This window comes from Canis lupus, chromosome 9 (assembly GCF_003254725.2).
Source record: "Canis lupus dingo isolate Sandy chromosome 9, ASM325472v2, whole genome shotgun sequence".
NCBI classification, from domain to species: Eukaryota; Metazoa; Chordata; class Mammalia; order Carnivora; family Canidae; genus Canis; species Canis lupus.
Window position 1 is genome coordinate 54,603,344 of NC_064251.1, and position 27,351 is coordinate 54,630,694.

The following is a 27,351-nucleotide window of genomic DNA, read 5'->3' on the forward strand; positions in this document are numbered from 1 at the left end:
GACAGTATGCTAAGGCAGCTTTAGCTCTCCAACCAAGACCATTCCCAAATTGTGCTCTGTGGAACGTTAGCTTTTTCCCACAGGTCAGAGAGGTGGTGGCAGAAATTGGAGAAACTCGCAGGGCGGGGGGGGTGTAGCCTGCATTGACTTCCTCCAACATGTACGAAGGCAAATACAAAGGCCAGAGGTGAACCTGTGTGTGCTGCCCAGGGTGAGGTTTCCCGAGAACCTCTAGGGAGCCAAGGCCAGCCTGCTGCAGCCCAGGAATTGCTTGCTCTTCCCCTTGCTCGCAGTGATGGATGGCTAGCGGCCACATTAGCCACTAACAAGGGTTTCTTACCTAATGTTCTCTACAAAGCCTTGAAACAACTAACCAGTCAATTTTTATTTCCCTCCACAGGGTGTCCGTTGTTCACAGTAAATGTGCTCAAAGGATAAAAACCACTCTTACACGTGTCAATAAAGCCCAAATACCCAAATCCAGTAAGCACAAAAAGTGACACATTTGTCACAGGGCAACCTTCACTTGAGGAATTATCTCAACTGTTCCTCTGAGCTCCCGGGAGGCAAATTAATCACTAATCAGTCGATTGACAAACATCCAGAGGCCCCATCATCCTGGGCAGGGGACCTTTTTGACAACCTACGTGGCTTCACCAGGCAGTGGGGTCTTACTTTTGGTCTGTTTGTACATGATAACCGACAGCCCACTCTGCGCATGTTCATGAGAAGACCCTACCCAACAGGGTCTCTATGGAAGGCTGCTGATGTCACAGACCTGGCACCTGCAGTCAAGTGCAGCCAACAGACCTGACTTTATGTTCTGGAGGTACCATCTGGGCCCTCTCTGCTGTCGGGTAGGACAGATGGAGGGGAACCATGAAACTCCACCAGTGGCCCCTTACCTTTGCCTATGACGAGGCCACACTTATCTGCTGGCACCGTGTAGGTTATCTCCTGGACGCCACCAGGGGCTCCCACACTCCAGTCACCACGGCCACGTCCTCGTCCTCTGGCCACCGTGAGGCCTCCGAACCCATCTCTTTCCTAGGAAGGACGCAAAGCTCAAGTAAAGATTTCTGCCTCTGCCACCAGGACCACTTTTCAGCCCCAGGGAGGAGGTGAAGTGACAGGATATAATCAGTGCCACACACTAGAACCTGAGCACCTTGCCACATTTCAGTTTCTGAAGTGCTCTTTCAAAGCCAGAATTAACACAAATCACAGGAGCACTGAGGACATGTGCAGAGGAACGTGTGTGGTTTCACAAACAGCCCCACTGTACTGAACTAAAACACGCAGTCAGGTATACACTCCTGGGCTGAAGCCCAGTGCCCTCTTGCCGAGTCTTAATTACTGGGCCCTAATGTCCAGGTATCAGGAGCCGTTTTCTCCTCCGTGGAGTCTGCCCTTTCCCGTGGCTAACACACGCTGGGCCCACCAGCCAGGCATTAGATGTGGAAGAGCTGCAGGCATTTCAAAGTGACAAGTATGCCTCCAACCCTCCCCTCCGCAGACACTGCTGTGGGTGGTCAGAGCACCTCACAATCCAACTAGCAAATAGGATAAAAGCCTTTTACAGATAGCCGGGTTGTGCCATTCTCCCAAAAAAGGAGGGAACAAATCAGGTGTGTGGGCCTGTGGTGTGGGGTGGAGGAGCCTCTGACATTCTCATGCCGGGCCCCCAGAACAGGGCACATCCATGGTCAACACCTAACAGAAGAAGGTTCTTTTCATTCAGGGGCAGCCAATCTCATTGGAGGTCTCTGTTCTCTGAGTAACTATGGAGCTGCAGCATTTAAATTCTTTTTTGTGGGCAGCCCGGGTGGCTCAGCGGTTTAGCGCCGCCTTCAGCCCAGGGCCTGATCCTGGAGTCCTGGGATCAAGTCACACATCGGGCTCCCTGCATGGAGCCTGCTTCTCCCTCTGCCTGTGTCTCTGCCTCTCTCTCTCTCCTCTGTGTCTCTCATGAATAAACAAAAATCTTAAAAAAAAAAATTCTTTTTTATATGTTGAGGGCAAATCTGGCCAAAGCTGAGAGCCCCTTCGTGGAAGGGAGAAGCCAAACAGATGTTCAACATAGTGGACAAATGTTTGGCAGAACCTACCTGTGCTGATTAAGAGTAAACTGAGTGTTTACCCAGAATTAAAACCAGCAGAAAACAGAGATGACTAGAGTGCTTTTTTCCTTGCACTCGGCTTTTATGAGAGACAAATGATGAGTAAACAAAGCAATTTTAGGGATTTATGTTAAAATGTATGTACACATGGGTACGTGCACACATAGCCGACTTCGTGGCCTTCCCCAGAGTCTCAGAGATGAGGCTATCTCCCCATTGCCCTGAACCTCTGTAGCTCTGGGTCTGTAGACTCCTCCTGTTACCAAGGACGCTGGTCTCTTCTGAACTTGTCTAATCCTAAGAATTGCTGCAACTCTAGCAGAAGCTCAAGCCTCCTCTCTGGGGTATGCTGATTCTGGAAGTCTGTGGTGGGGGCTATAAGCCTGTAACTTCAACATGGCCACTCCAAGACCCTGGGGATTGTGTGGGCTGCACTACCTGGTGCATACGAATCATCTGTGGTCGAGAGCTCAGCCCAGGGAGGCTCAGAGGCTTATCCCACAGGCTTGTCTAGCTATCAGCAGAGCTCGGGCTATAGTTTCCAATCTGTGCTTCTCTTCAGCTCCAGGTGTTTTTTTTTTTTTTTTAAGATTTATTTACTTATGAGAGAGAGAGAGAGAGAGAGAGAGAGAGAGACGGAGAACAGGAGGAGGGAGAAGCAGGCTCCATGCCGGGAGCCCGACGTGGGACTTGATCCCGGGACTCCAGGATCGCGCCCTGGGCCAAAGGCAGGCGCTAAACCACCGAGCCACCCAGGGATCCCCCTCCAGTGTTTTTAAACTTGCCCTCAGTTTGGCACACCTGGGAGACATGCCAACCTAGCGTCAGTCACAGTGGTTCCCAGAGCACTTCACAATGGGAGGCGGGGGTGGGGGGGTGGGGGCCGGGCAGGTGAAGATGCTAACAGCATCACACAAGCTAGCTCGCATCCTGAGAGAGAAGTGCAGGGAATCCAGTGTGTGAAGACAGCTTTAAGACTCTGGAGGATCCAGAAGTGTTTTCTGAAGCTAAGATTAGAGTTTATTTTTTTCTTCTTTTACGATTTTATTTATTTATTCATGAGAGAGAGAGAGGGGCAGAGACACAGGCAGAGGGAGAAGCAGGCTCCATGCAGAGAGCCCAATGTGGGACCTGAACCCAGGTCTCCAGGATCACACCCTGGGCTGAAGGCAGTGCTAAACCGCTGAGCCACCTGGGCTGCCCAAGCATTTATTATTTTTTTTAAAAGAGACTCCATGCTTAGCGTGGAGCCCAATGTGGAGCTTGAACTCATGACCCTGAGATCAAGACCTGAGCTGAGATTGAGTCAGATGCTTAACCAACTGAGCCACCCAGGCGCCCTGGAGTTTACTTAATATATTTCCATGCCAAGTATACCCAATGGCTTGAAATGTGACCTGCACTGTACTTCTCCAAATAGTTTACACAGTCAGGAACTTACTATGTCAAGAAAACCTAGATAACAAAGAGCAAGAAGCTAGTAACAAAATACATGAAGGGAGGAAAAGCGCAGACGTAGAAAAGCTGCCAGCCATGTACCTGGAGGCAGGCAACTGGCAAGAGCACTGAGCTCCAGAAATGTGATCCAAGAGGGCGTGACTTCTCTTTGGTGCTGCCCCAAGACCCTGTGTGGCACTTTCTGCTTTTGCAGGTGATGTGTCTGAACTCCAGAAAGCTGGACTCACCTGGGCTGTAAGAATAAGCTCGTTGATGACATGTGCTGCATGCTGACACCGATCTGGGGGTCCCATGACTTGTGCAGCTCTCTCTGGACTAATACCATCATCTGTAGAACAAAATGAGAGACAGGGTTAGGAAAAGCCTGACTTTAGTTGGAAACAAAGGTCAGTCTGATTTGCAATCAATATTCCTACCAGATGCATAATCATCTTTTTGGATGGTTTATATCAACACTCGCTTCTTATGTAATTACAGGCATTTTAAAAAGATATCATTACAGAAACACAAGACAGTAAGGCAAAAGAAAGCAGAGCTGGTAATATATGGTATAGGTTGCCAAAATTAGCCCATCACAATGTTTTCCCATCTTCAGAGAAATGAGGAAATTAAGACAATGTAAGTAATTTTGCTCATGAAGACAAATCTACAAAATTTAAAGAACTGTCCTTTATTCTAAGATGTTAGTCTTTTTCTTAAATGGTTTTATCTTTAAATAATGAAGTCAAAATAACAGATTGTTTTTTGTCTCTCCTTGATAAAATTAAAAGCTGGAAATGCTATGAGGGCCCAGAGGAGAAAGCTAGATTGATAATTTGGTAATAGTATGGGGGGGAGGAGTGGGGAGGAAAGAGGGAGGGAGGGAACACACATGAGCTAATTATAGAGTCCCTGGCTTGTTAAGTACTTTATAATTCTTCATAGCACTAAGGATTTTTGAGAATCATCAAAACCAACCTGGCTTGAACTGAATCCTCACCCCGGCATCATTCTGAATCTTTTTGATCATTTCCCCATTTCTTCCTATTACAATCCCAACAGCAAACCTTGGCACAGACACCTGAGCACAGGGAAACAAAATCTATCAGAGCTGTCTGCAAATCTGTTATTTCTTAAAGGATACATTAAAAAAAAAAAAAAGACCCAAAGAACAAACAACTTGATTTTGATTGCAGTGCCTTCCTAGAAATGATATGATACAGCATATTTTTCCCCTCTTAGGAAAAATATCGTGATTGATGATTACATTCTTGCCTATTAAGTTAGCTAATGCATCTGAGATTTCATCACATTAGTTATAAAAATGAAGAATAAACCTTAGAGATAAAAGGTTAAAGATGGCAAACTTATCTTCCCAATTCTATGAAATAAGCATAAATATATCATGTACACTGGTCCTTGAAAATGTCCCCCCTTCATTCTTTTATTGTGATAAAATATAAGAACACATAACCTTTATCATTTTAACCATTACTTAGTATACAGTTCAGTGGCATTAAATATACACACAACGTTGTGTAACCATCAACAGTCTCTGTACTTCCAAAACCTTTTCATCACCCCCAAAACTATGTATCCATTAAACAGTCTCCTTCCATCAGTGCTGGTCACCTCTGCTCTACATTCTACCCCTGGGAACTTGCCCATTCTGGGCGCCTCACATGAATGGACTCACACAGTATTTGTCTCTCTGTATCTGGCTTACTTTACTAAGCATAATGTTTGCAAGCTCTATCCACGGTGCAGCGTATCTCAAAACTTCATTGTAAAGGAATGCTTTTTGGGGAGCCTGGGTGGCTCAGTCAAATAAGCACCTGACTCTTGGTTTTGGCTCAGGTCATGGTCTCAGGGTTGTGAGTTCAAGCCCTGCATTGGGGTCTGCACTCAGCAGTGAGCCTGCTTGAGATGCTCTCTCTCTGCCCCTCCCTGCCCCTGCACTCTCCTTCAGTCCCTCTCTCTCATAAATCTTTAAAAACATTTAAAAAAATAAAGGAAAGCTTTTCATTCCATTCCACCTCATCAATAAGTTGGCCTTCCAGGTCTGACACCATCACAACACAGAGCACTGAGAAAATCTGGCCTCTAGTCTTCACCTGGGCAGCAGGAAAGTGCTGAGGCAAAACCTCACAACCAGGAAGATGGCCCCGTTCCTTGAAATGCATGCAGCTGGCTCCCCTCCCTATGGTTGACTCTCTCGGTCCTTCCTCACACCCACCCAGGCTCCGAAGAGATCAAAGCTCACTCACTCACTCAAGGTTAAAGAGCTAACCAAAGTGTGGTCTACAATCTAAAAGCGCAGCCCGTTTGCCTGGAAACTAACCTGTAGGACAAGCATACCTCTATGCTGCCTCCTCCCACGCGGGCACTGAAGTCACCTCGGACACCTCGGAAGTCAGCTTGATCTTTCTCTCGAATGATCTCTAATACCATTTCTCTCGCTTGCTGCGTAAACACAGAGGAAAGGCATTATGGAAAACAAAATCCTAAGAAAAGACATGACACCAGGTGAAATTTCAAGATCAGACCCCATTAAGTCAGGCTTAAAGACTCAGAAGGTGCTCAGCTGTGGGAGAGCTCACTTCTTGTATCACAACATGGGACAGGAGGAGGCTGCTAGGGTGGGTCACATAGACCAATCTTAGGTGACGTGTTCTTTACATTGCCCAAGACATCCACACAGACAAGGGCCTGCCTTCCTTTAAGCCACAGTTGGATCAGCACATTTGTGCTAGGTCAGAGATTGATTACTATGGCCCTGAGGCATTTTGGCACACTGTTTCTTTCTGAGAGCTCTGTGGGCAAGTTCCACGTAAAAGATATCACAAGGCAACCCATCGCAGAGGAGCTCCAGGGAGGTGAAGGGAAAAGGCCAGCCTAGGGGGCCTGAATCATCCTCCAACACCCAGAGATCAAATATCCCAATTACCACCTGGCAAGACTACCTCCCAGGCCTGATGCTCTTGGAGGCACACTCAGTGTCCTCTGCCCCCCCAATGCACTTTAAGTCAGTCCATCTTGCCCATACCAGTCCCAGCCTCAAGGAACCTGCACTGGACATCAGCCATACATAACAACTCAAGTCTGGGAACCCAGATTGCATCCTGGTTCTGGAAAAACCACCCAAATAAAAACAAACAAACAGGAATTAATGTCTTCAGACATTTGGAGAAACTGCAAGCATTGGACTATAAGATCATGTTATGAGACTTGCTATCATTTTCCTAGGCCTGATTATAGAAACCAGTTCTTGGGAGATACATGCTGCAGGATCTGCGGGCAGACGGTCATGATATCTGTCACTTACTCACAAATGGTAAAGCAGAAATAAGTAAATAAATAAAACACACAAACACACGAGTGTGGCAAAATGACAGGTAGGACGAGGCTACACAAGTACATGTTCACTGTTCATCTTTTCAACTTGTCTGTATGTCTAAAGATTTTTATAATAAAAAGTTGGGAGAGAAAGCAAACACACAACCATTTATCCTAAACACAGGAAACGGCTTTTCCCAAATAAAAAATGTAGAATACACGTACTTTTAAAATTAAAACAAAAAAACTAAAAATATTTTGTTGTGACTTCCCTGCAAATGCGTGGAATGTCAAGAAAATAAGCTCTTTCATAAAAGAACAGAAGGTTCCACCAGAGAAGGCAAGCAGGGAGCCAATGTGCACACATTTAGAAAGGTGAGATGCGGGATCCCTGGGTGGCTCAGCGGTTTGGCGCCTCCCTTCTGCCCAGGGCGTGATCCTGGAGACCTGGGATCGAGTCCCACATGGGGCTCCCTGCATGGAACCTGCTACTCTCTCTGCCTGTATCTCTGCCTCTCTCATAAATAAATTTAAAAAATCTTTTGGAAAAAAAAAAAAGGAAGGTGAGATGCTTTGGAGGGGCAAGGCACCTGGGGGACCCTGGCCTGCTGGAGGGGAGTGAGGTGCTGCACCACTGCCTGGAGTCCAAGGCCTGAGGCCGTCTGAATCACTGGCCCTCAATTCTGCTTTAAAATCATGATTCTTAATCATGATGTGAGGCTTGATACTGGGACCCCAGGATCATGCCTGGAGCCAAAAGCAGATGCTTAACTGCTGAGCCACCCAGGTGTCCCTAAAACCAGGATTTTTACCTATGTACCTGGACCGGAAGAACTCCTGATAACAGCAAATTGAGTTATGCTGAACAAGAACATTAAAAACTGGGGGAAATTATACTGTATGCTGGCAAGCTGAATTAAAAAAAAAATTAGGGGATCCCTGGGTGGCTCAGCGGTTTAGTGCCTGCCTTTGGCTCGGGGTGCGATCCTGAGTCCTGGGACCGAATCCCACATCGGGCTCCCGGCATGGAGCCTGCTTCTCCCTCTGCCTGTGTCTCTGCCTCTCTCTCCCTCTCTATCATGAATGAATAAATAAAATCTTTAAAAATAAATAAATAAATAATCAAAAAATAAAAAAAAAAATTAGGCAGCCAAGGTGGCTCAGTGGTTTAGCGCCGCCGTTGGCCCAGGGTGTGATTCTGGAGACCTGGGATCGAGTCCCATGTCAGGATCCCCGTGGGGAGCCTGCTTCTCCCTCTGCCTGTGTCTCTGCCTCTCTTTCTCTCTCTCTCTGTGTTTTTCATGAACAAATAAATAAAATCTTAAAAAAAATAAAAATTAAAATTAAAATTAAAAAAATACTTAAAAAAAAAAGGAATTGGGGGAAACAGGGGTGCCTAGGTTCAGTTAGTGAGGTGTCTGCCTTTGGCTCAGGTCTTGATCTCAGGGTTCTGGGATTGACCCCCACATTAAGCTCCTTGCTCAGTGGGGAGTCTGCTTCTCCCTCTGCTCTGCTCATGCTCTCTTTTAATAAATAAATATTAAAAAAGAAAGAATTGGGGGAAATGAATAGGAGAAGGGGATTAAGAGGTATAAACTTGCATTTATAAAAGTAGTAAGTCCTGGAGTTGAGAAGTACAGCACAGGGGACATGATCACTAATACTTTAATAACTGCACAGTGATGGATGATAAGCACACTATGGTGAGCCAAGGCGTGATGGATATAATTTTGCAATGTGCTGAATCATTCTGTTGTACCCCGAGACTGCCATAATATCATGTTAATTACAATAAACATATATACCTACATAAACACACACACAAATACATATATGTGTAAATAAAGTATCATCGTGGGAGGGGAAGAATGGGGGAAATATTTTGCAGGAGACTGGTAACCTCCACTGGCTCAAAGCCCCAGAACTCCTGTGGAGAAACAGCTGTTACTGACAGCCTAGCTCACCAAGGTATGCCACCCTGGAAGTCCTCTAAATGCAGCAAAGGCACAGTATGCTGCAGTGGGCAGGAAAAGAACATTCGTATTTCAAGAGAACAGACACATTCCCACACCCGCAGCCCACTCACATTCCTGCTGGCAGTGAGAGTCAGAGGGTGGAACTGCCCCAGATGGTCTAAACCTAAGCCCTTTACTGCTTTCAGAAATGGGCTATACTCTGTGGCTGGGAGCTCAGGGCACAGGGCGCTTGCTAGGAGGGCACACATATACGGGTGGGGTGCTCATCTCCCACCTAAGCGGGAAGTCTTGCAAAATAGGACCAAGAGAGAACAAGCAAGTAAGAGCCAGAGAGACCCAGCAGCCGAGGTACCCAAAGGCTAACAGATGGAAAACTGCATCTTATCAGTGCAACAAAATCATCTTCATTTATGGGAATGTTCCATATGTGCACTGTCCATGACCAGAGCTGCCATCCTCATGTGGCTCTTAGGCTCTCAAAATATGGCCAGTGTAAACAAGAAACTCCATTCTCATTTAATTTGAATTAATTTAAATGGCCACTTGTGGCTAATGGCTCTGAAGGAGACAGGCCGACCTCATATCCTATCATCATGCTTAGTTTGGACAACAGTTCACCTTAAATAAAACAACACCCAGTTTGATAACTCCCTCCCTCCCATCCATCCATCCATCCATCCATCCATCCATCCATCCATCTATCTATTAGAGGCACACAGTGAGAGAGAGAGAGGCAGAGACACAGGCAGAGGGAGAAGCAGGCTCCATGCACCGGGAGCCCAACGTTGGACTCGATCCCGGGTCTCCAGGATCGCGCCCTGGGCCAAAGGCAGGCACTAAACTGCTGCACCACCCAGAGATCCCCAGGTAACTTCTTGAATAACATACAAGCTCGACACATTCCTCCCAAGTGATAGCCCCATACCCAGGACCTGCCCCATTCGTGACTTCTTTCCTACCTGTACTTTGAACGGGTCTCCAGTGATGCGGAGAGGCTTGTCTGCTCCCGTAGGCAATGGGCCATCCTGGATCATGACCATTTTCACACCTGTCCGCTCCTATGGGGGAAGCACACCAGCAGTACAGCCCTCACCACCATGAACGAGAATGCAGCATGGTGCAAGAAGCATGGGGCTGGGCCCCATCCCCCATCAGGCACGTTCCACCTACCACAAGGTACCGCCCTTTGAGAACATCAGTGTACAGTTCATGCTAGACAGCTGCCAAGTGTGATATGGAAAACTATTTCCCCAAACCCTCCTCTTCTCCTGGTCCCCAGAATATCTCAATCCAATGAACTACTTTTTTGACATATTAGGGACTAACATCATCTAGTTAGGGCCCATGCACAGCTCTGAGAAGGAAAGGCTCCTGCTGCCCTATTTCACTGATGGGGCAGGCCCTGAGAGCAAGCTGCCCAAGGTCTCAGAGCTGGGGCATGGGGGAGCAAAAGGTGGCTTCCAGGACCCTAGAGCCCACATTAGAGTGCCCGCCAGGCCAAGTGCTGGTGCGTGAGAGCGCACGCTAGGCAGCCCACGACCCCTGACTTGCAACTTCAAAAGCCCAGAAGTTTGGAAATAAGTTTGCTCATAACTCATTTGGCAGCAAAACTAATCCAAACTCATGGAAGCATATCTGTACCCCTTCTCTCACTGACTACGACTGTCAAGATGTTTGGCTAGGCCAACAGGCATCGGATTACAGGATGTGCCCTGGAACTTCCTGGGGGTGTTCTTTTTTTTTATCTTTTTTTTTTTAGATTTATTTATTCATAGAGACAGAGACAGAGAGAGAGAGGCAGAGACATAGGCAGAGGGAGAAGCAGGCCCCATGAAGGGAGCCCAACGTGGGACTCGATCCCGGGACTCTGGGGTCACACCCTGGACTGAAGGCAGAGCTAAACTGCTGAGCCACATGGGCTGCCCTTCTAGGGGTGTTCAATTCTGACACATTTCTGGCTTCCCATGTCTCATATGAGGGGTTCTGGAATAGGAGCAGCTAATGTTCATGGAGCATTTACTCAGTAACAGGCTCTGTTCTAAGGATCTTAAGTAAATATAAAATCACGAGTATTATTTCAGCTTCATTACAAGAGTGAGGCGGGCATTTCCCCACCTTTACAGACAAGGACTCTGAGCCCTGGAGAAATATACAAACATATTTAAGGTCAGGCAGCTAGGGAGAGGGTGTGTGGCTGGCTAAAAGCTCCAGCTCTGGATGCAGTTCTTTCATCCAAGATGTTGTTGTCTGATGGTAAAAACAAGCCTAACAGAGTGTGACCACCCCAGTGGGCAGTACCACTTGGCATCATACCTGGACTCAGGCCTGGCCACAGTAACTGTTCATAAAGTATCTGTCGAATGGAGGATCTGTGCACTGACGTAAGCAGAGGGTGGCAGGGGAGCTCTGCACCGAGAGGTGTATAGCCAGTCTAGCAATGGGGAGTTTGGGTTATGACTAGCCCTAACCCCCAGTCCCAGAAGCCCTCCTGGAGCACCACTCTGTTAAGGGCTCACATACCTGCAGCTGCTTGATCGTCTCCCCTCCTTTGCCGATGACCAAACCCACTTTAGACGCAGGGATAAGAATTTCCTGGATTGTGCTATTGCCGTCTATGTCGTTGTGAAAGCCAGGTCCATTCCGACAGCGGTCCACAATCTGCCCCAGGAGCCGTTTGGCTTGTCTTTGGGAGGGAAAGAATCACAAGAGAAAGAGCATTACATGAATGTGCTAGTTGCCTGGAGAATGAAGGACAACAGCATTGGGGGAAGACCATGAAGGAGTCAAGGCAGCCCTCCATCCAGCTCCAGCTCCTCCCCTACAACCCGGGAGGTCTCTGCCATTCGCCACGCTACTGGGCTGGAATTTAAAAGTGACACGCACCACACACCAACATTCCAACACAGCCCTCTCCGGCCTGCCCTTTGCTCATGACGGTGTCTCACATTTCCATCACAAACACGTTTCATCTCCTATCAGAACCTTCAGCTGCTAAGGTGGCGGAGACCGCCTTTGATCCCTCTTCTGCACCTCTCTCTGGTCCCCAGTCCAACGTAACGCTTCACACAGAGGAGATACTCAAGAGACACTGGTTAAATATGGGCAGGAGAGAGCAACGAGAGAGATAGGAAGAAAGAAAGCGAGAGTTAGTAGTCACCATCTGAATTCCCAGATTCCAAGTTTCTTCCCCCAGCCAACCTGCTCTACAACTTCTGAGATGACCTTCCAGCTCAGGCTATGGCTGATCGCCAGTGTGGTCTGAAGGGGTGAGAAGAAGAGGCAGCACAGCCCCAGTGCAGTCACAGGACCACAGATGTCTGCTTTGTGCCTGTCCATTTGGATTTTCAGGCTCCTGCTTTCCCCTGTGATGCTGTCTGGTGCCAGTGGACCCGAGGAAGGGGAGGGAAACGGCAGTGTTGACATAGCATGGCCTGACCAGCCGAGGCTGCCTGTTGGGGTGATCGCCTTTTCAGCACCAGAAGCTCCCGTGGCTGGTTTTTCTGTGGGTTTTTTTTCTTTTTGCAGGATTTATTCTTTATTTTTTTATTATTATTTTTTTTTAGTATTTATTCTTTAAATCACCATGTGCAATCTGTTTTTTGGTTCCTCCGATAGGATAGCATTCAGCTACTATATAGGCTGGCTGTACAGTATACTTGAAGAAAATGAAACGGTTTTCTCCTAAAGTTACAATCCTGTTGCCCCGACTGCCTGGGTAGAAGAGGAAGCAGGAATGGTTAGAAGAGTAGAGGAAAGAAAAGAAAGGGAGGAAACAGATGTTGCCTTTTGTAGTCTTGAGCCTCTCTGTATACAGAATTGGCCTGGCCGGTCTTCTCAGCGACACCAGCAGCTTAATATTTTGCTTGTGTACTAAATTAACCTGTGTTGGAAGAAAAATGCCTTGACTCCAGCAAAATCCTCCCGCTTGCCCTATAATGCACACCTACCAGCAATATTTATTCTGGTTCACTGCTTGCAATGTTACGGCAGAACAAGAGAATTTAAACTCATCTGGACTCTCGGAGAAACGGAAACAGTAAAACATCCCTATCTATTGAGCCAGGAATAATCTTAGCTACCCTGTCCCCAAATGCAACGCTACTCAGTAGATTCAAAGAGGAGAGTGAGCAGACACTAAGTTAGTACATCCCTGTTCCCCAGGAGGCTCGTGGACTGATGAGGCCTGCATCTGACACAAGCCTCTAAGCACAGGGGCCCCAGAGCGGGAAAGCAAATGCTAGTAAAGTGCTTGCCAGGGCACCCAGAGTCAAAACATACTCTGACCAGTCCAGACAGCCCTCTAAGAGGAGTGATGGCCACCAAGAGTCAATTCATTTGGTTCTCAAATAGCAGTAAGGCAGTGGGATCAGTCTCAGGCAAAAGACCTGGTACCAGGATTCTCAATGGTTCACCAAGTGACAGGCTCACAAATACAGACCTGCTCAGGTAAAGGAGATATTACAAAGGAAGAAATAAGCTGCTTAGAGCATTTAGGCAGGGTGAACGCACACTCTTTAAGACCCTGGTGTATGGAGTGGATGTTATAACAGCTACCAGAAATTCTGTAGGGTTTGAGAAAAAGGAGATACCTTATGTGTTTTAAGTAACAGAAAACTCCCCTGGTGTGGCAACCTCCCAGATCCTTCTCCACAGAAGCATGTGCTTTCGTGGCCAAGTTGCAGCACAGATCCGCAGTGTTCGGTAACAGTTTTGCCCTTCCATGTCTCCCCATTTGGGGAGGGAGGAAGAAGAGTGAAAGGAAAAAGTAAATAAAATAAACTTACTCAATACTTTCTGGGGTTCCGGTAAGTACACAGGGCCTCTCTGGAATCCCAGAACTCTCTATAAGAAGAATCAAGAAGATGAGGTGTGTTGGTGGGCATCAGGCAACCGTGTACCTGTGCCTCTGTGTACAGATTGTCTCTCTGGGCTGGTTCCTACACCGGCCCCACAGAAGCCCAAGCCCCAGAAAAAGACAGTTTGCTTCCATTTGTGGAGAGAACAGTCAGCTGGTAGCTCCACCCTAGATTCTCAAAGTAGAAACAAATTCTGCAGGGGAGGTGGGCAGGATGCAGCGGAGCTTTCCCAGCGGGTCCTAATTAGCAATCTCAGCTTCATTTCTCTGACCCATTTGTGTGCTAAAAAGTGCCTGAGTCGCGTCACCCGCTCTTCCTCAGTTTCTCCACCTGCAGAGTAGGTTAAGATCACCTGTTTGCACACCAGTGAGCAATTTAACGGCAGATGCACGTCAGGGCTATTACCAGCTATGGCACGAATCTCCCAAGAGAGCAGTGACATCTATGTGGAACTACTTCCGGACCATTTGGCAAGAGAGGAGAAGCTTGCTTTCCAACACCACACGACGCTTACTTTGTTCCTAAAAAAAGTGCCCTTTGAAATTCTTAACTCAAAAAAGAAAAAAAAAAGAACTAAGAGCAGTTACTGCCTTCGAGACACTGTGACGTGTATCTTTTAAACAGACAAACGCTTCTCTAGTTAACAGTCTTCCACGCCCCCTTTTCCACTATGGAAAGAGACCAAACTCAAATCAGTTGTTAGAACTATTAATAATATGAGAACACTTCTTTTCCTTAAACTGTTTCTCTCCATAACCCATGGTCAAACGGACCCAGCTGGGAAAGGTCCTGAACTGTGTTTCACGTGCACTCGTTTAGCCAGACCCCAGCTGGCCTCTTTCCACAACGGGAGGGGACGGTCTAATCCAGGGGAGCCAGTGAGCCGTCCCCAGGAGTGACCCCAAAGCCACAGCACTCCTTAGGCCCCACTGTCTGACATAACATTCTGGTGCAAAAATCAGAGGTCCTAGAGCAGCAGGTGTCTAGCACGGGCTACACGGAGCTGTAGAACTGTGGAGGGCCTCAAGAGGCCAGACGGGCAGCCTCGTCTCTGGGCCTGCTTTTGCCCTGGTTTTTCTGGTTCTCATCTGGGAGTCCAGCTCTAAAAATGCAAGGAAAACAGCAATCGCATATACTTACCCAAGCTCTTAGACTTCTAAGCAACAAGCAAAGGTAATAAATCTGGAAAACTTGGCAAAATACTGATTTCTACCAAACTGAGATCTATGAAAAAGGAAGCCTTACCTGAAGCAATCTGAATTTTGCAACCAGATTCTGCTTGAATCCGTGAAATCTGCTCACCTCCCCTGCCGATAACTGAAACAAATTGAACAAGGTCAGAACGTGCCTCTGTTCCATATTTAACCATGCATGAATGACTTAATTAATTCAGCAAACATTTACACTTGGCTTGCGGCACTGCAAATCAGGATGGCCTCCGTGAGCCACGGAAATCATATGTGAAACATGGCAGACAGGTACAAGGTATTGCAGCTGAAGGGAGGAGAGAGGTTGGGGGCAGGGGGACACGGGTCTCTCTCAGCCTAGTGAGAGACCTGCAGTCCTTTGGGACTCTGGGGGATACAGGGTGCAAAGCATTCTACCATTGTGACAGTCACACTGACAGATTAATGGAGGTAAAGTAGATAATGTGTATACTTACTAAATCCAACCATTTTATCAGGCACTTTGAATTCTTCTGTTATTACTGCCCTAAAAACAAAGAACATTTTGGAAAAACATATAAAGAATTTCACAGCCACTTCAGGTTCCCCAAATTCCCCACATTGGCAATACTGAAAGAGAGAGGGACTTTAAAATGAATCATGCTAGTTTGGCCAGCAAGTCCATAGCCCCCAAGAAAGAGCATCATCCGGGATCCCTGGAGCAGTTTAGTGCCTGCCTTTGGCCCAGGGTGTGGTCCTGGAGTCCCGGGATCGAGTCCCACACTGGGCTCCCTGCATGGAGCCTGCTTCTCCCTCTGCCTGTGTCTCTGCCTCTCTCTCTGTCTCTCATAAATAAATAAATAAAATCTTAAAAAAAAAAAAAGAGCATCATCTAATGGACCCTTTGGTTAATCACTTCTTGAGAAGATCCACACCTCCTCTCTCATGTCAGAGAAAGAAACTTCTGATTTTTCATTAAACCATCAATTCTACTAACAACTACCTTTTCTTCTCGACATCCCTTAATGCTTAAAAGACTCTTTGGGGCTTGAGAAGTTAGTTTAGACTTTTCCTCCGGTCTCCTTGCTAGATACAGATATCCAACTTCTCTTCAACATCCCTTGTTTCCCAATCTTTTTATTGCTTTCTGGACTCTAATTTATCTATTGTTTTGGGTGAGATGCTCCAAATGGAACCAGTATCCAGCAGAGGCCTAATCAGTGTTGACCAGGACAGAATAATTATCTCGCTGACTCTGCAAGGTACTTCTGTTAAGTGCTATCCCGTTCACTACGTGTTGGTTTTTTTTTTTTTTTTTTTTAAACAACTACTGTACTGGTTCTTTCAAACAAACCTTCAAATTTGCCATATAGTGTATCGTGGACAATATCCAATTTGCCCAACACCCCAGAAAGCAATTAAATTTAAACATGTACCTTAGGAAGAAGCTAAATGCAAGTAGTTTAAAAGGGAAAAAAAAAAAAAAGGTTAAGTGTTTTTAAACATCTCTCACTCGGCTGGATTTTTACCCATCATGGAAAGGATTGAATCAAGTGCATGTTTTTAGGGAAAGCGTGGCACTTAAAAGAAATGGCTGTAGCATAAATAGTGCTTGCCATTGTATCAATTTGATGAGAGCAGACTGTCTCTTCTCTAAGGAATTTACCTCCTCCAGTTTGTACATGGGCAGGAATCCTCTCTACCTCTTGGGATATTTGAGTTCAGCTGGAAATCAGGCAGTTCTTCTAACTTCCTAAATCAGTAATACTGCGAACAAAAACGCTAAGCCTCAACGGGCCCAGCACATCCGTACAGAGGCTTAGGGTCCCTGTGGGGAGTGTTTCCTGGCCATGGGGAAGGGTGAGGGCACTCCCATGCATGCAGCCACAAGACTGCGGCTCCTGTGTGTAGCACTATCTTCAGCAAGTATTACTGGGGAATTTATCAGAGGAGGTTCAATGCTATCACAATACAAATTGTCACAAAACTCAGGCAGTTCCTCAGCCCTCAGGGATGGCAGGTAGCAGACACTCATTGAGGAAGAAAAGTATAGAGATGAGCTGCTCTGGGCCCCCTGGAAGACAAAGCTCCATTCTAACTGTGAGGCTGAAACCTGAATGCACAAAGTATGAACATCTTGGAAAGTAAAATCCTAATTACGTTTTTATAGGAAAATTATGTTTGATACTAACAGCAATGTCATTTAAATTATCCTAATTTATTAAAAAAAGAAAGCAAATCAATAACACAACAAAAGCCAGGTTAAATCTTTTGGTTAACTAAGGTCTGATGATTTCTAGAAACTCCCAAACATTCAGGTAGAAAACAGGAAGATATAATTGTATCAATGCTGGTAAAGATTAAGGATAATATGTTACAGTAACAGATGCACAACATAAAATTTCATCCCTGAGCAAAGAGAAACTATGGCAGTTTGCTGCATATTTTACTCTTTTTAAAGGATAACATTGTGACCACAAACATCCTATCTTATAGATTGGTCTTTTTAAAGCCCAGAGGTCTCTGTATCTCTCTAAATCCTCAATATTTAAGGGAAAGCTACAACGGTAAACTGAGGCAGGGAAGCAACTGGGCACTTATCCAAGGTTCTCTGGCATGTCCCTCCTCAAGTGCATGGGGTGGCCTTCTCAAGCCCACAACTCCTTGAGGATCACAAGCTTTATCTTGTGAAAGCCCAACGACCTACACTTCTTGGGGATGCCTTTGCTCAAATGAAGATGTTAAGGGTTCATAAAACACTGGGAAAGCCATCAACTCAGAATGGAAAATTTCTCTCTTTAAATTAGATGTATGTGGGCAGAAAAATAGAAGTTCCACATTCTAGAGGTCTAACTTTATATACAATAATGGCTGATTTTTAATACCTCCTGTTCGTTTATCCTTCGAACTTATGCTGTCTTGAAAAGGACTATAAAAAAAACTTGAGTCTTAAAGAAATTTTGCCCCTGGTTTTTCACACTCTCAACCTCTGACTTTCTAACACTCTAGTACAGATGGTGGATCAATAAACAATTAGAAATGATCAATAAATAATAAAACATAACCCACTGCTTACCTTTGATGTACCAAGGCCCCTAACTGGTTACCTACTGTGGCAAAGAGAAAGAGAAAAGAAAAATCAAAGCATTAGCACGGATAAACTAACTCCATCCTTACATGAGTTCTTACCATTTCAGGCTGGGGCGGGGGTGGGGGGGGGGAGACGGGGGAGAGAAAGGCAGAAAGAAAGCAAACAGTAATTTAGGCTCAGTGGCTGCAATGAATGCGTTACATGATATGAAACAGGAGGGGATGTCTTGATCAACACAGTCTCTAACCCAGTGTCCAGCTGAACGCAGGATAAGAAATTGATCTGCGTGTCCACATGCTGAGAGGCCTGGGAGAAAATCCCCGCCTGCCTAAATCCCTCTCCCTTCCCACCTCCCTCCTGCTCTGGATCCAGACTCAATGTAAAGATAGTGAGGGTTCCCTCTTTCTCTTTCTCAAACAAATGAGAAGGTTTAACCTCCTAGCCTGGGAGCATTGTTAAGGATTGCTCCATGGCAGCTGTGGTCACTAAGAACATACATGCACATATGGTTCCTGCCGACCACGGGGCATCTACCTGCCCCCCCCCCCCCTCCCCGCCTCAATTCTCCCTGCCCTCCCAAGAACATAAACATCTCAAGGAGAGGATCTGGCATCTTCCTTCCTTGGGCCTCTTTGTTGACCCACCACAGCAGTCTGTACGCAGTGGATGCTAAGAATGAGCAAGTGCCTTTCAAGCCCATTTCACAGAGACAACAGTGCCAAACAGCCTCTTATTATGAAAACCAACTCTGTAATCACATTCCCACAAAACCACTTTAGCTACGCTTTTTGTTCCAGTTTCTCCTCTTTCAGCTATTGATGAGCGTCTCCCTCATCAGCCATCAGCAAAAAGAATTCTGTGGTGTTTCTCTTTTGGAAAATGCAGCCCAGGAAACACAGTCAGCGGACAATGAAAAAGTATAAATCCTAAACATATTCCAAAGAACCAAATGGATCTTGCAATGTGCTATCAAGAGCATTCACAAACGTGTCTCTGGGGCAAGTCGTAAGGAGGACAGACAGGAGATCAGTGAGGAAGGGTCAAGCACATCAGCTTCAGAACAAAGAGTGGAATGGCCTGACATCTGAAATCTATGACTCTCAACTGCTCTTCTTTCTGCCTGAACTTAACCCTGTCCTTCTGACTGGACAGGAACGGGTCCTAAGATGACAAAGGAAAAGAAACCAGATCATGATATTTTAAAAGAGTGTAAAGAAACAATGTGAGCAAAAAAGTAAACGAGGCTGTGGAGTCAGTACCATATTTCTTCTGGATCAATAGCAAGATAATGGTTTGCAGCCAAAATATTGACATTATATACCATTAATCTGCTTATCTCAGGGATAAGAGAATTGTCTTTTATTGAATCTTCAGCTTTTCTTCTTGCATTTCAAGTATGAATGTGACAGATGCTCTCACTTGGGGTAGGGGTGCTCATGATTCCCATCCCACGTAAAGACCGTTCAATTCCAGCCTTGGACAAGGAGTCCTCGGCACACACATAGCCCCTGGATGTTGCCCGAGAGGACTGTCTGCCCTCTAAGGCAGTGGGTATGAAAAAAGGCTGAAGAAAGATGTCCATAGAAGAGTACCCTTGAGTTTGGTCAGCTGTTCCTACTCAAGGGTCTAGCTCAGCCTTCCTGCTCACTGTCAGCATTCCTCTCAGGGATGGAGAATACACCGAACACAGACTAAAGACTGAAATGCCTCGAAAGGCCAAGAACACAGGTGTCTGGTTCCCAAACAGGGCAACACAGCTGGACCTTGGCTCCTGGCATGCTGTGCTGTTTGGTAAGAGATGTCAAAAGGGCTGATGATCTTCAGCAATCTGGCCAGAAAAGCCATAGAAATAGGGTAAAGAGCAACGCTACCATAAAGAACTTGATGGGATTCAGGAGAACATTCAAAAGGCTCTTGGTCAAAAGGCATTTGCAATTTTGTGCTGGTTACACAAAACAAAGCAATTCCTTTTTGCAGGGAAGGGGCAGGTCACAGGTGCAGCACACAGGGTTCAGCCCACTGCCTCGATAAGGGGACAAGCTCAGGAAGATGGCAAGCAGAAGCACACATACCATCATCCTGCAAAGAGCCACACGACACCAAAGAAGGAAATCAAATTCCCACCCAGACTCAACTTGGAGTTGGTGGACTCTGAGGAAGGGCACGCCTCCTCTTTCCTCCATGGTGATGCTGCAGCTGCAGGCTGAAATGCGTTATTTATTAAAGTTTCAGTCCCTGCAGAAACGGCCCCATTTGATGCCTACGAGTGAAAACCAGTAGTTAGATTGGGGGCACTGGGCATTCACACAGCAGACGGATAACATCCGCCCCATGAACATGGAGCCTCCTGTCTTCACAAGGAAGAGGGGGTCCAACAGGGGAGGCACGTGGGAACCTATCAAGTTCAATTCCATGGTAACTACAGTCATTTTACTGTAAAAAAGGCAAAATGCTGCATACAATCAGTCCTATTTCCCGTTAATGGTGCATGCTGGCCCACAATGCTTCGTCTCCCCTCAGAAGTTCACCCCAGCTCCATTCCAGCACATGTGCACACACACAGACACAAGCACATAGGTGTGGCTCTCGTTTACCTGGTGCACCACATAATGGGAAGCCGTCTGGGCTAGAGGAAAATGAGCTTCCCATAGAAAAGATTCATGCTGTAATATAAGACATTTTTTTCTAAAGAGGAATAGTCTGCCAATTTCAATAATGATCTTTGGGGAAAAAAGATAAGGCACTGGACACATTTTCCCCCACTAGTGAGGAGAAAAATGTTTTCCTTTTTTTCCTGTAAAGAAATGCTACAAAATGTCACTGGGGAACATACCCAACTTTATAATATGCATCAATTTTAATAGTTAACCCCCATTCCCCCCTCAAAAAAGCCTAAGGAACAAAAGCACCCGTCCTTACAGGTGTGCAGACAGCACACGCTGGCATGGTGCACAGGACAAGCAGACCAGGGGCAGGTGAGTGGGTCGGCCAGGAGACAAAACATTAGCACATTTTAGACAACTGACCAAACAAGTTAATAAACCAAACCTTCTCTGCAGATTTCGGAAACAATCCGGCACCCGTCCCTGGCTCCCCACTCCTCTGACTCTGACCAATGCCTTTTCAAGCCCTGGTTATGGTCAGTAATACCTAGAGCCAGCTGCAGGGATTTGTCTTTTTTCAAAGCATTTTTAAAAAAGCTTTCCTTCCAAGGACAGTACAAAGGCTTTCAGTGTTCTAAGGCAGCAGCTCTGCACCCAGGGCCACAAAACACTGACCTGCTGAGTTCAGCCAAAAAGTCCCTAGGCAAGTAATCCTTCACTAATTTTGCAAATAATCATTTTTCAAAAAGTGAGAGTAAATGCAAGCTCTTCTCAATGATGGCACCCTCCTTGCAGGCTCACAGGCTTTGGGGAGCAGTGCTCTTCCAGTTGACTTGCTTGCTTAGCCCACTCAGGCCCACAGAGCCCCAAGATAAAGCGGGTGCTTTATCACCAGGCCTGCTCTACAAACCAGGAAGGTGAAGGGCTCAGGAGAGTGCCTGGGTCCCCATGAAGGCACTCAGGCCATGCCTCTCTGGTCTGGGCACTGTGCCAGTCTTGGGGTAACATAGGGTGCAAGGCCATCTTGGTCCTTAAGAAGTACAGTGTCAGGGTGGGGGCAAGAGGAAGCTGTAGAGGGGCAGGAACTTAACATAGTTTCTAGGGCTGTGGGGACTCTGTGAGGACCCCAACCCGGGTCTGAGTGCCTATCCACAGCCTGTCACTGGAGTGCATTAAGAGAAAGAACAAGTCTACGGTACGTGTTTGTAGCACTGGGCGTTATTTTGATTTAAGCCAGAGGTCATAAAATCGATTTTGGGGATCATGACCAGCTTATTAAAAACTGAAATCGAAAACAGAGTGTGTCATATAGAGTAAGGGTATATATTCCATAAAGCTTTTGTTTCAGCTATACATGTGTTTGAATGTGTGTGTACTAACTAGTTCTGATGGAAATCTTGTGAGTAGTGTTTTACAAGTTTGAAAATCATAACTTGTTCTAATCCTTAGGATAACCTCACGAAGCTGGTATTAGCTCTATTTTACAGGGAAGGAAACAGAGACTCAAGGAGGTTAAGCAACTTGACCAAAGTCACACAGCTAACAAATGGCCAAGCTTGGATTTGAAACCTACTCTACCACTTTGCAGCCGTCTTTTTTTTTTTTTTTTTTTTTTTAGATTTATTTACTTTTAGAGAGAGAGTGCGTGTGTGTTTACATGTGTACACTAGTGGGGAGGGGGTCAGAGGGAGAGAATCTCAAGCAGACTGCACTGAGCACAAAACCCAACATGGAGCTCAATCTTACAACCCTAAGATCACGACCTGAGCTGAAACCAAGAGTTGGACGCTTAACCGACGGAGCCACCCCAGCACCCCAGAGCCCACATTTTTAAGCATGCACTATCATGGCACATGAGACACCAACTCCAGTTCAGGTCTTCCTTCTGCCACTTCCCAGGCATCAGCCTTGGTCAAACCACTTCTCCAGACATTGGTTTCCTTATTCACATGAAAAGGAATTCAGGCTTCTGGGTTCCTTCCAGTAATCTTTTCTTATTCTATACAGGGGCCTCCCTCCCAGCTCCAGCTCTAAACCCTGGCAATCACTAATCTATTCTCCATTCCAAAAATGTGAAATGAATGGGATCACACAAAGATATATAACCTTTGGATATCGGCTTTTTTCACTCAGCTGAATTACCTGCAGATTCATCCAGATTGTTGCATGTAAGGATAGTTTATTCCTTTTGTTGCTGAGGAGTGTTCCACTGTATGGATATACCATTTTGCTAGCCATTCACCTGCTGAAGCACATCTGGGAGGTTTCCAGTTTGGATCTATTATGAATAAAGCTGCTACAAAGATCTGTGGACAGGTTTTTGTTTCTTGAAAATAAACAGGTATTAACTGTGGGCTGAAGGGCGAGTACCTACTTAGTTTTGTCAGTTTTCTAGAGCGGCTGTACCAGATATGTTTTTAAAAGCTCCTTGCGTGGGTCTCACAGCCAGCCTGGGTAGAGAGCCACTCTGGGTCACCCATTTCCTAAAAGGATTTTGAAAAACTAAAAATACCCTTTTAATGTGACATCTCAAAGTTTTCCCTAGATTAACAGGTACAAAGAACACAACAGGTATTGTACAGGAGCTTCAGTTGGATCTCTGTTTTAACACCGATGTTGCAAATTTAGCTCATTCATTTCTGTGGATAATGTCTTCCTATTGTATGTCCTATCTAGTTGGCTAAGCCAATTATTAAACCTGTCAGATCACACTTTGCCAGGGGCAAAAAAAAATCTCATTTCCTTTTTCTAACTCACACATACATGTTAACATGCACCCAACATGACTACACACACACTTCTAAATTCCAATCCTAAAATGAATGGATAGATGGATAGAGGGGGAGGAGCGGATCATGTGAGTCTCTGTGATGAGTTGCTTCTTGAATAAAAATCAACATCAGATCCTGTCCCCTTCAATATTTCTTACTGAAACTCCCATGCTTTGTTGTCTTGGGATTCCCCACCCAGAATTCTGGACTCCTGCCTCTTGTGGTATCAGAGAATGGTGATGTGCCACCATAACCAAGAGAAAATTTGGCAAGGGACATGTACAGAAGGGAAAAGTGTCTCCAGCGCAGATCCAATTCTCAGAAAGATCCATTTTAGGGACGAGGGGGCACACAAATAGAAGAGCTGAAACAGGGCTCTTGGAGCCCCCACCCCCGCCACCTTGGGTTCTTTACTCCTCCTGCTTGAAGGCTACTGCTGGACAATACTCCTGATCACCCTATGTCCCCACCCTGTCCTGTCCCCCAAGGCCTCAGGGACTAAGGTTCTGTCTTTACTTCCTCATCCCTGAAGCCTCCATCATCCTCCTGCTTCAGGGACAGTACCAGAATGTGTAGGATTCAGTCTCTCTTCTCAAAGCAGAGACTCTGGGCCCGGCAGCAGTGGTCCACACACCCCTGCCCACTTGTTCTTGCCCAGCAGCAAGAACCCTGGCCCTCCCCACTACCCAGCACCAGCACCTTTCAGGCCTCTTCTCCCTTGCAAAATGTGGATGTAAAAAAATCTTCCCTCCTCATTCTTGTTTTCTCCTTCTTTGTCCTGGGCCACACGTGCTGGAACAGAACTTGGCTAGGGCCACAGCGATACTCTGTCCCAATCTTCCTGTAAGTGGTTCATATGAGAAGCACACTCAAGAATCCTGCCTTCACCCGCCAAGAATGCCATCAAGATAACATTAGAAAGGGCACTACTATCTATGACAGTAGTACATATGCCCCAAAGACACGGAGGGCCTGAGAGCCAGCTGCACGGCCACGCTCTTGTGCTTCTGTTGTCTCTGACTGCTTTCAAACTCTGATGGCAGAGCTGAGTTAGTGGAACAGAGCCCATATGGGCTAAAGTCTAAAAGAATTTACCATATGGGCCTTTAACCCCCAATTCACGTTAAATCTGCATGGCTAAACCCCTTAGCAGATACTATTCTCTTTGATTTGGATCTTACCTTTCACAAAATTTTCTAAATGCTAATCATAGGCCATGAAGAGAAAGAACTTGAGCATTAAGCATTTATTAATCTACCAAATAAGGGAGGTAGAGAAAGAAAGCGCCTGTTTCCAGGACTGCAGCCTGTAGAATCTCACAAGAGATGCACATGATGTACCCTGGTATCTGCAGAATAAAGCAGGTATGTGCCCTGGGAAGGGGACAGATGAACTGCTCCAGAAGTTCAGAGAAGAACATGATCTGTTTACTCTCTGGTCAGGTGGGTATGTGAAAAGGTGGAGGGAGAAAGAACAGGGGGCAAGAGAAGACACTAGGTGGCAACTGGCAAGGCACTGAAGAAAGTCAAAAGAGGAATATGAGGACAGGTTCTCGGGAGATGTCCCATCAATTCTGAGACCTAAGGACCAAACAAGACTTAGCCAGTAAAGAGCTGGGAGGTGGGATGGGTTTCGGGAAAAGCAAAGAGAAGAAACAGATGACCAGGCTGCTTCAGAGTGCAGAACGAGGGCAGGGGTGGGGGATTGCAGAGTAGGGCAGGTTAGGAAGGGCTGGACACCCCCCCCCCCCACCCCCATTGCTGGAAGCTGCCACAGGTCTTAGAACAGAGGAATGGAACTGGTCAGACTGGCTTCAGTGAAAGGCCTCAGCCATAGCAGGAAGAAAGTAGCAGATGGAAAAGCTGTCTTCCACACTGAGACCAGCAGGAAGATTCCTAAATCAGCAGGGTGCACCTCAGGGGCTGTTATGAAGTGTGCATGCCAAGCCTGAAGATCTAATAGTTCCAATGACCTGACCTGAAGCAGAGGACAGGGAGGGATGGCTCGTCCCAGGTCAGGGCACCAAGGCGGCAAGGGAAGCCGGGCTTGGACTCCTTCTTGCTGGGCTCCAAAAGGGCTCACGAACTGGCAGTGTGACAGTTCAAAACTGCCCTGGTCACAACTGACCCGGTCCCTTCCTACAAGAGCAACAAATCTTTTCCCTTATTTTACTTGTTTTTGTCCTCCTAGTCAGATACTGGTTTGCAAATCTCCATGTCCTGCAGACACCTGGAGGCTTCTGAGGGTTGTCTCTGGTTGAGTTATGAGTTGAGGCACTTTTAAACAGACTAATACCTCCAAAAGTTCTAGAGGACTGAGCTTTAACCCTCAAGAAGTTAAAGAACCTGGTTTCCCAGGGAAGTCAGAAAGTTGCTAACAAAGCGATCCGATGAACTTCTGTCAAAAAACCCAAGCCAAACCAAACAGAAACTGCAAAGCATTTAGAAATCTTTATTGCTCAGAAAAAAGTGCAGGAATTCCTGCCTGTTGTTTGTTTCTGCTTTTCCAAACCCTCATCTCACAGACAGCAGGACTGTGACCCCCAGGAAGCTGTCTGGTAACCATGAACATCACTGCCCTTGACAGGACCTATTTATTCACATGTTTATTTATCCAAGAGAAGAGGACTGGCCCAGTGACCTTATTACCCCTGGCAGAAGACAACCTCCGCCTGCCCCGGACCTGATCCATCACCTAGAGTTCTCTCTGAACTCAACAGCACATCTCTGATGGCACATCTCCCATGGCACAGGCAGAGACCAACTTGGAGAAAAACAACTTGCGTAATTCTGTTGTTGGGAAGGTGATCAACTGAAGAGGATTAGCTACCACACTGTCACATCTAATGTAAAAAGCCTGAGGGAAGCTTCTCGTTCTTTATGCACAGTCTGTTGTGTAAGATGGAGAGCTGGCCCCAAACAGAAAGGTTCTTTCTAAGTTCTTCCCTACTGTAACTAGGCTTCATATTTAGAAGGAAGAAATAGAGAAACCATGTTCATTTTCAGATTCTCAGGACTCAGTCCCTCAAAGGCAGCCATGGAGAAAAATTATAGTTCTCAAGACAGAGGTGAAAATGCACAACAGAATAATGATCAGGAGTTCCAAGTGAGTTTCTGGACTTACTCTTGACTCACTAGCTACATCTGCCTGCTCCTGAGGTCTCTTTATTGATAAACTCAGAGACTTTTACGAATTTCTTTCAAATAGGTGTACAGAGGACTAATGGGAGAAAAATGTCTGTCTGGTGCCAGTGGTTCCATTTGCAAATATCTAGGCACTTTTTTTTTTTTTCCTAGGCGCTCTTTATGCAAAGGCCACAGTGGTTGCCTGTTCTGTGCGTACACAGGTTTTACACTTCCCGCCACGTGGGGGGTGCAAGCAGGGCGGGGAGTTGTGAAAGGTATTGATCATGATTTCTGGAAACAGTGGGCCAGAGGGACTGTCCATTACCGGGGCATGTGCTCAGAGCCAGACAATTTAAGTTTTATTTTTATATCGATGTTCCATAAGAGAAACCAAAGCATGATTGCCCTGAAAAGGTAAAAAGGTCACTCTGCATTACAGTTTTTCATGTCGGCAAAAATGCAGATAATGCAATCAGTCATATTTCCTCTAAGAAATCACTAATGCCAAATATAAAAAGATCACAGGAAAAAAAAAAAGATCACAGGGTACCATTTTGGAGTAGCAGTTTAAAAGGTCACCTTAGCTCCAATAGCCCTACAGTAGATTTTGTGTGTGTGCGTTCATAAACGGTTCCTTTAAGTAGACAAGAACTTTTACATCCAAATGAGCGCAGTCCCCTTAAAGTCTTCATGCTGTGACCCATAAATTATTCCAAAAAGGTTACCATATTTAAAAACAACGGCGATCTCCCCTTTTAGGATCCTCTTAGAAACTTGAGAAACCAGTCATGTCACTTTACATTTTTTTCTACATACATCAAAATATGCACTTTTTTTTTGGAAAAGGAAATTACATCGTATATACTGCGA

At 46.0% G+C, this 27,351-nt stretch overlaps 1 protein-coding gene across 7 annotated transcripts in view; it reads right to left on the reverse strand.

The window, feature by feature from the left end:
- FUBP3 (far upstream element binding protein 3) overlaps positions 1-27,351 on the reverse strand; it is a 53,587-nt gene that overhangs the window by 11,315 nt on the left and 14,921 nt on the right. For 4 of the 7 annotated variants that reach the window (XM_025475497.3, XM_025475494.3, XM_025475496.3 and 1 more), the window contains 10 exons: positions 17,968-18,001; positions 15,389-15,438; positions 14,971-15,042; positions 13,654-13,711; positions 11,390-11,552; positions 9,829-9,927; positions 5,916-6,020; positions 4,536-4,638; positions 3,806-3,906; positions 906-1,047 (listed from right to left, as the gene is read on the reverse strand). In XM_025475497.3, coding sequence (XP_025331282.1) covers positions 906-1,047; positions 3,806-3,906; positions 4,536-4,638; positions 5,916-6,020; positions 9,829-9,927; positions 11,390-11,552; positions 13,654-13,711; positions 14,971-15,042; positions 15,389-15,438; positions 17,968-18,001 — 927 coding nt within the window. The remainder of the gene's footprint in view (positions 1-905; positions 1,048-3,805; positions 3,907-4,535; positions 4,639-5,915; positions 6,021-9,828; positions 9,928-11,389; positions 11,553-13,653; positions 13,712-14,970; positions 15,043-15,388; positions 15,439-17,967; positions 18,002-27,351) is intronic. The other 3 variants (XM_035721036.2, XM_049114403.1, XM_049114405.1) reach the window with 1 other exon arrangement.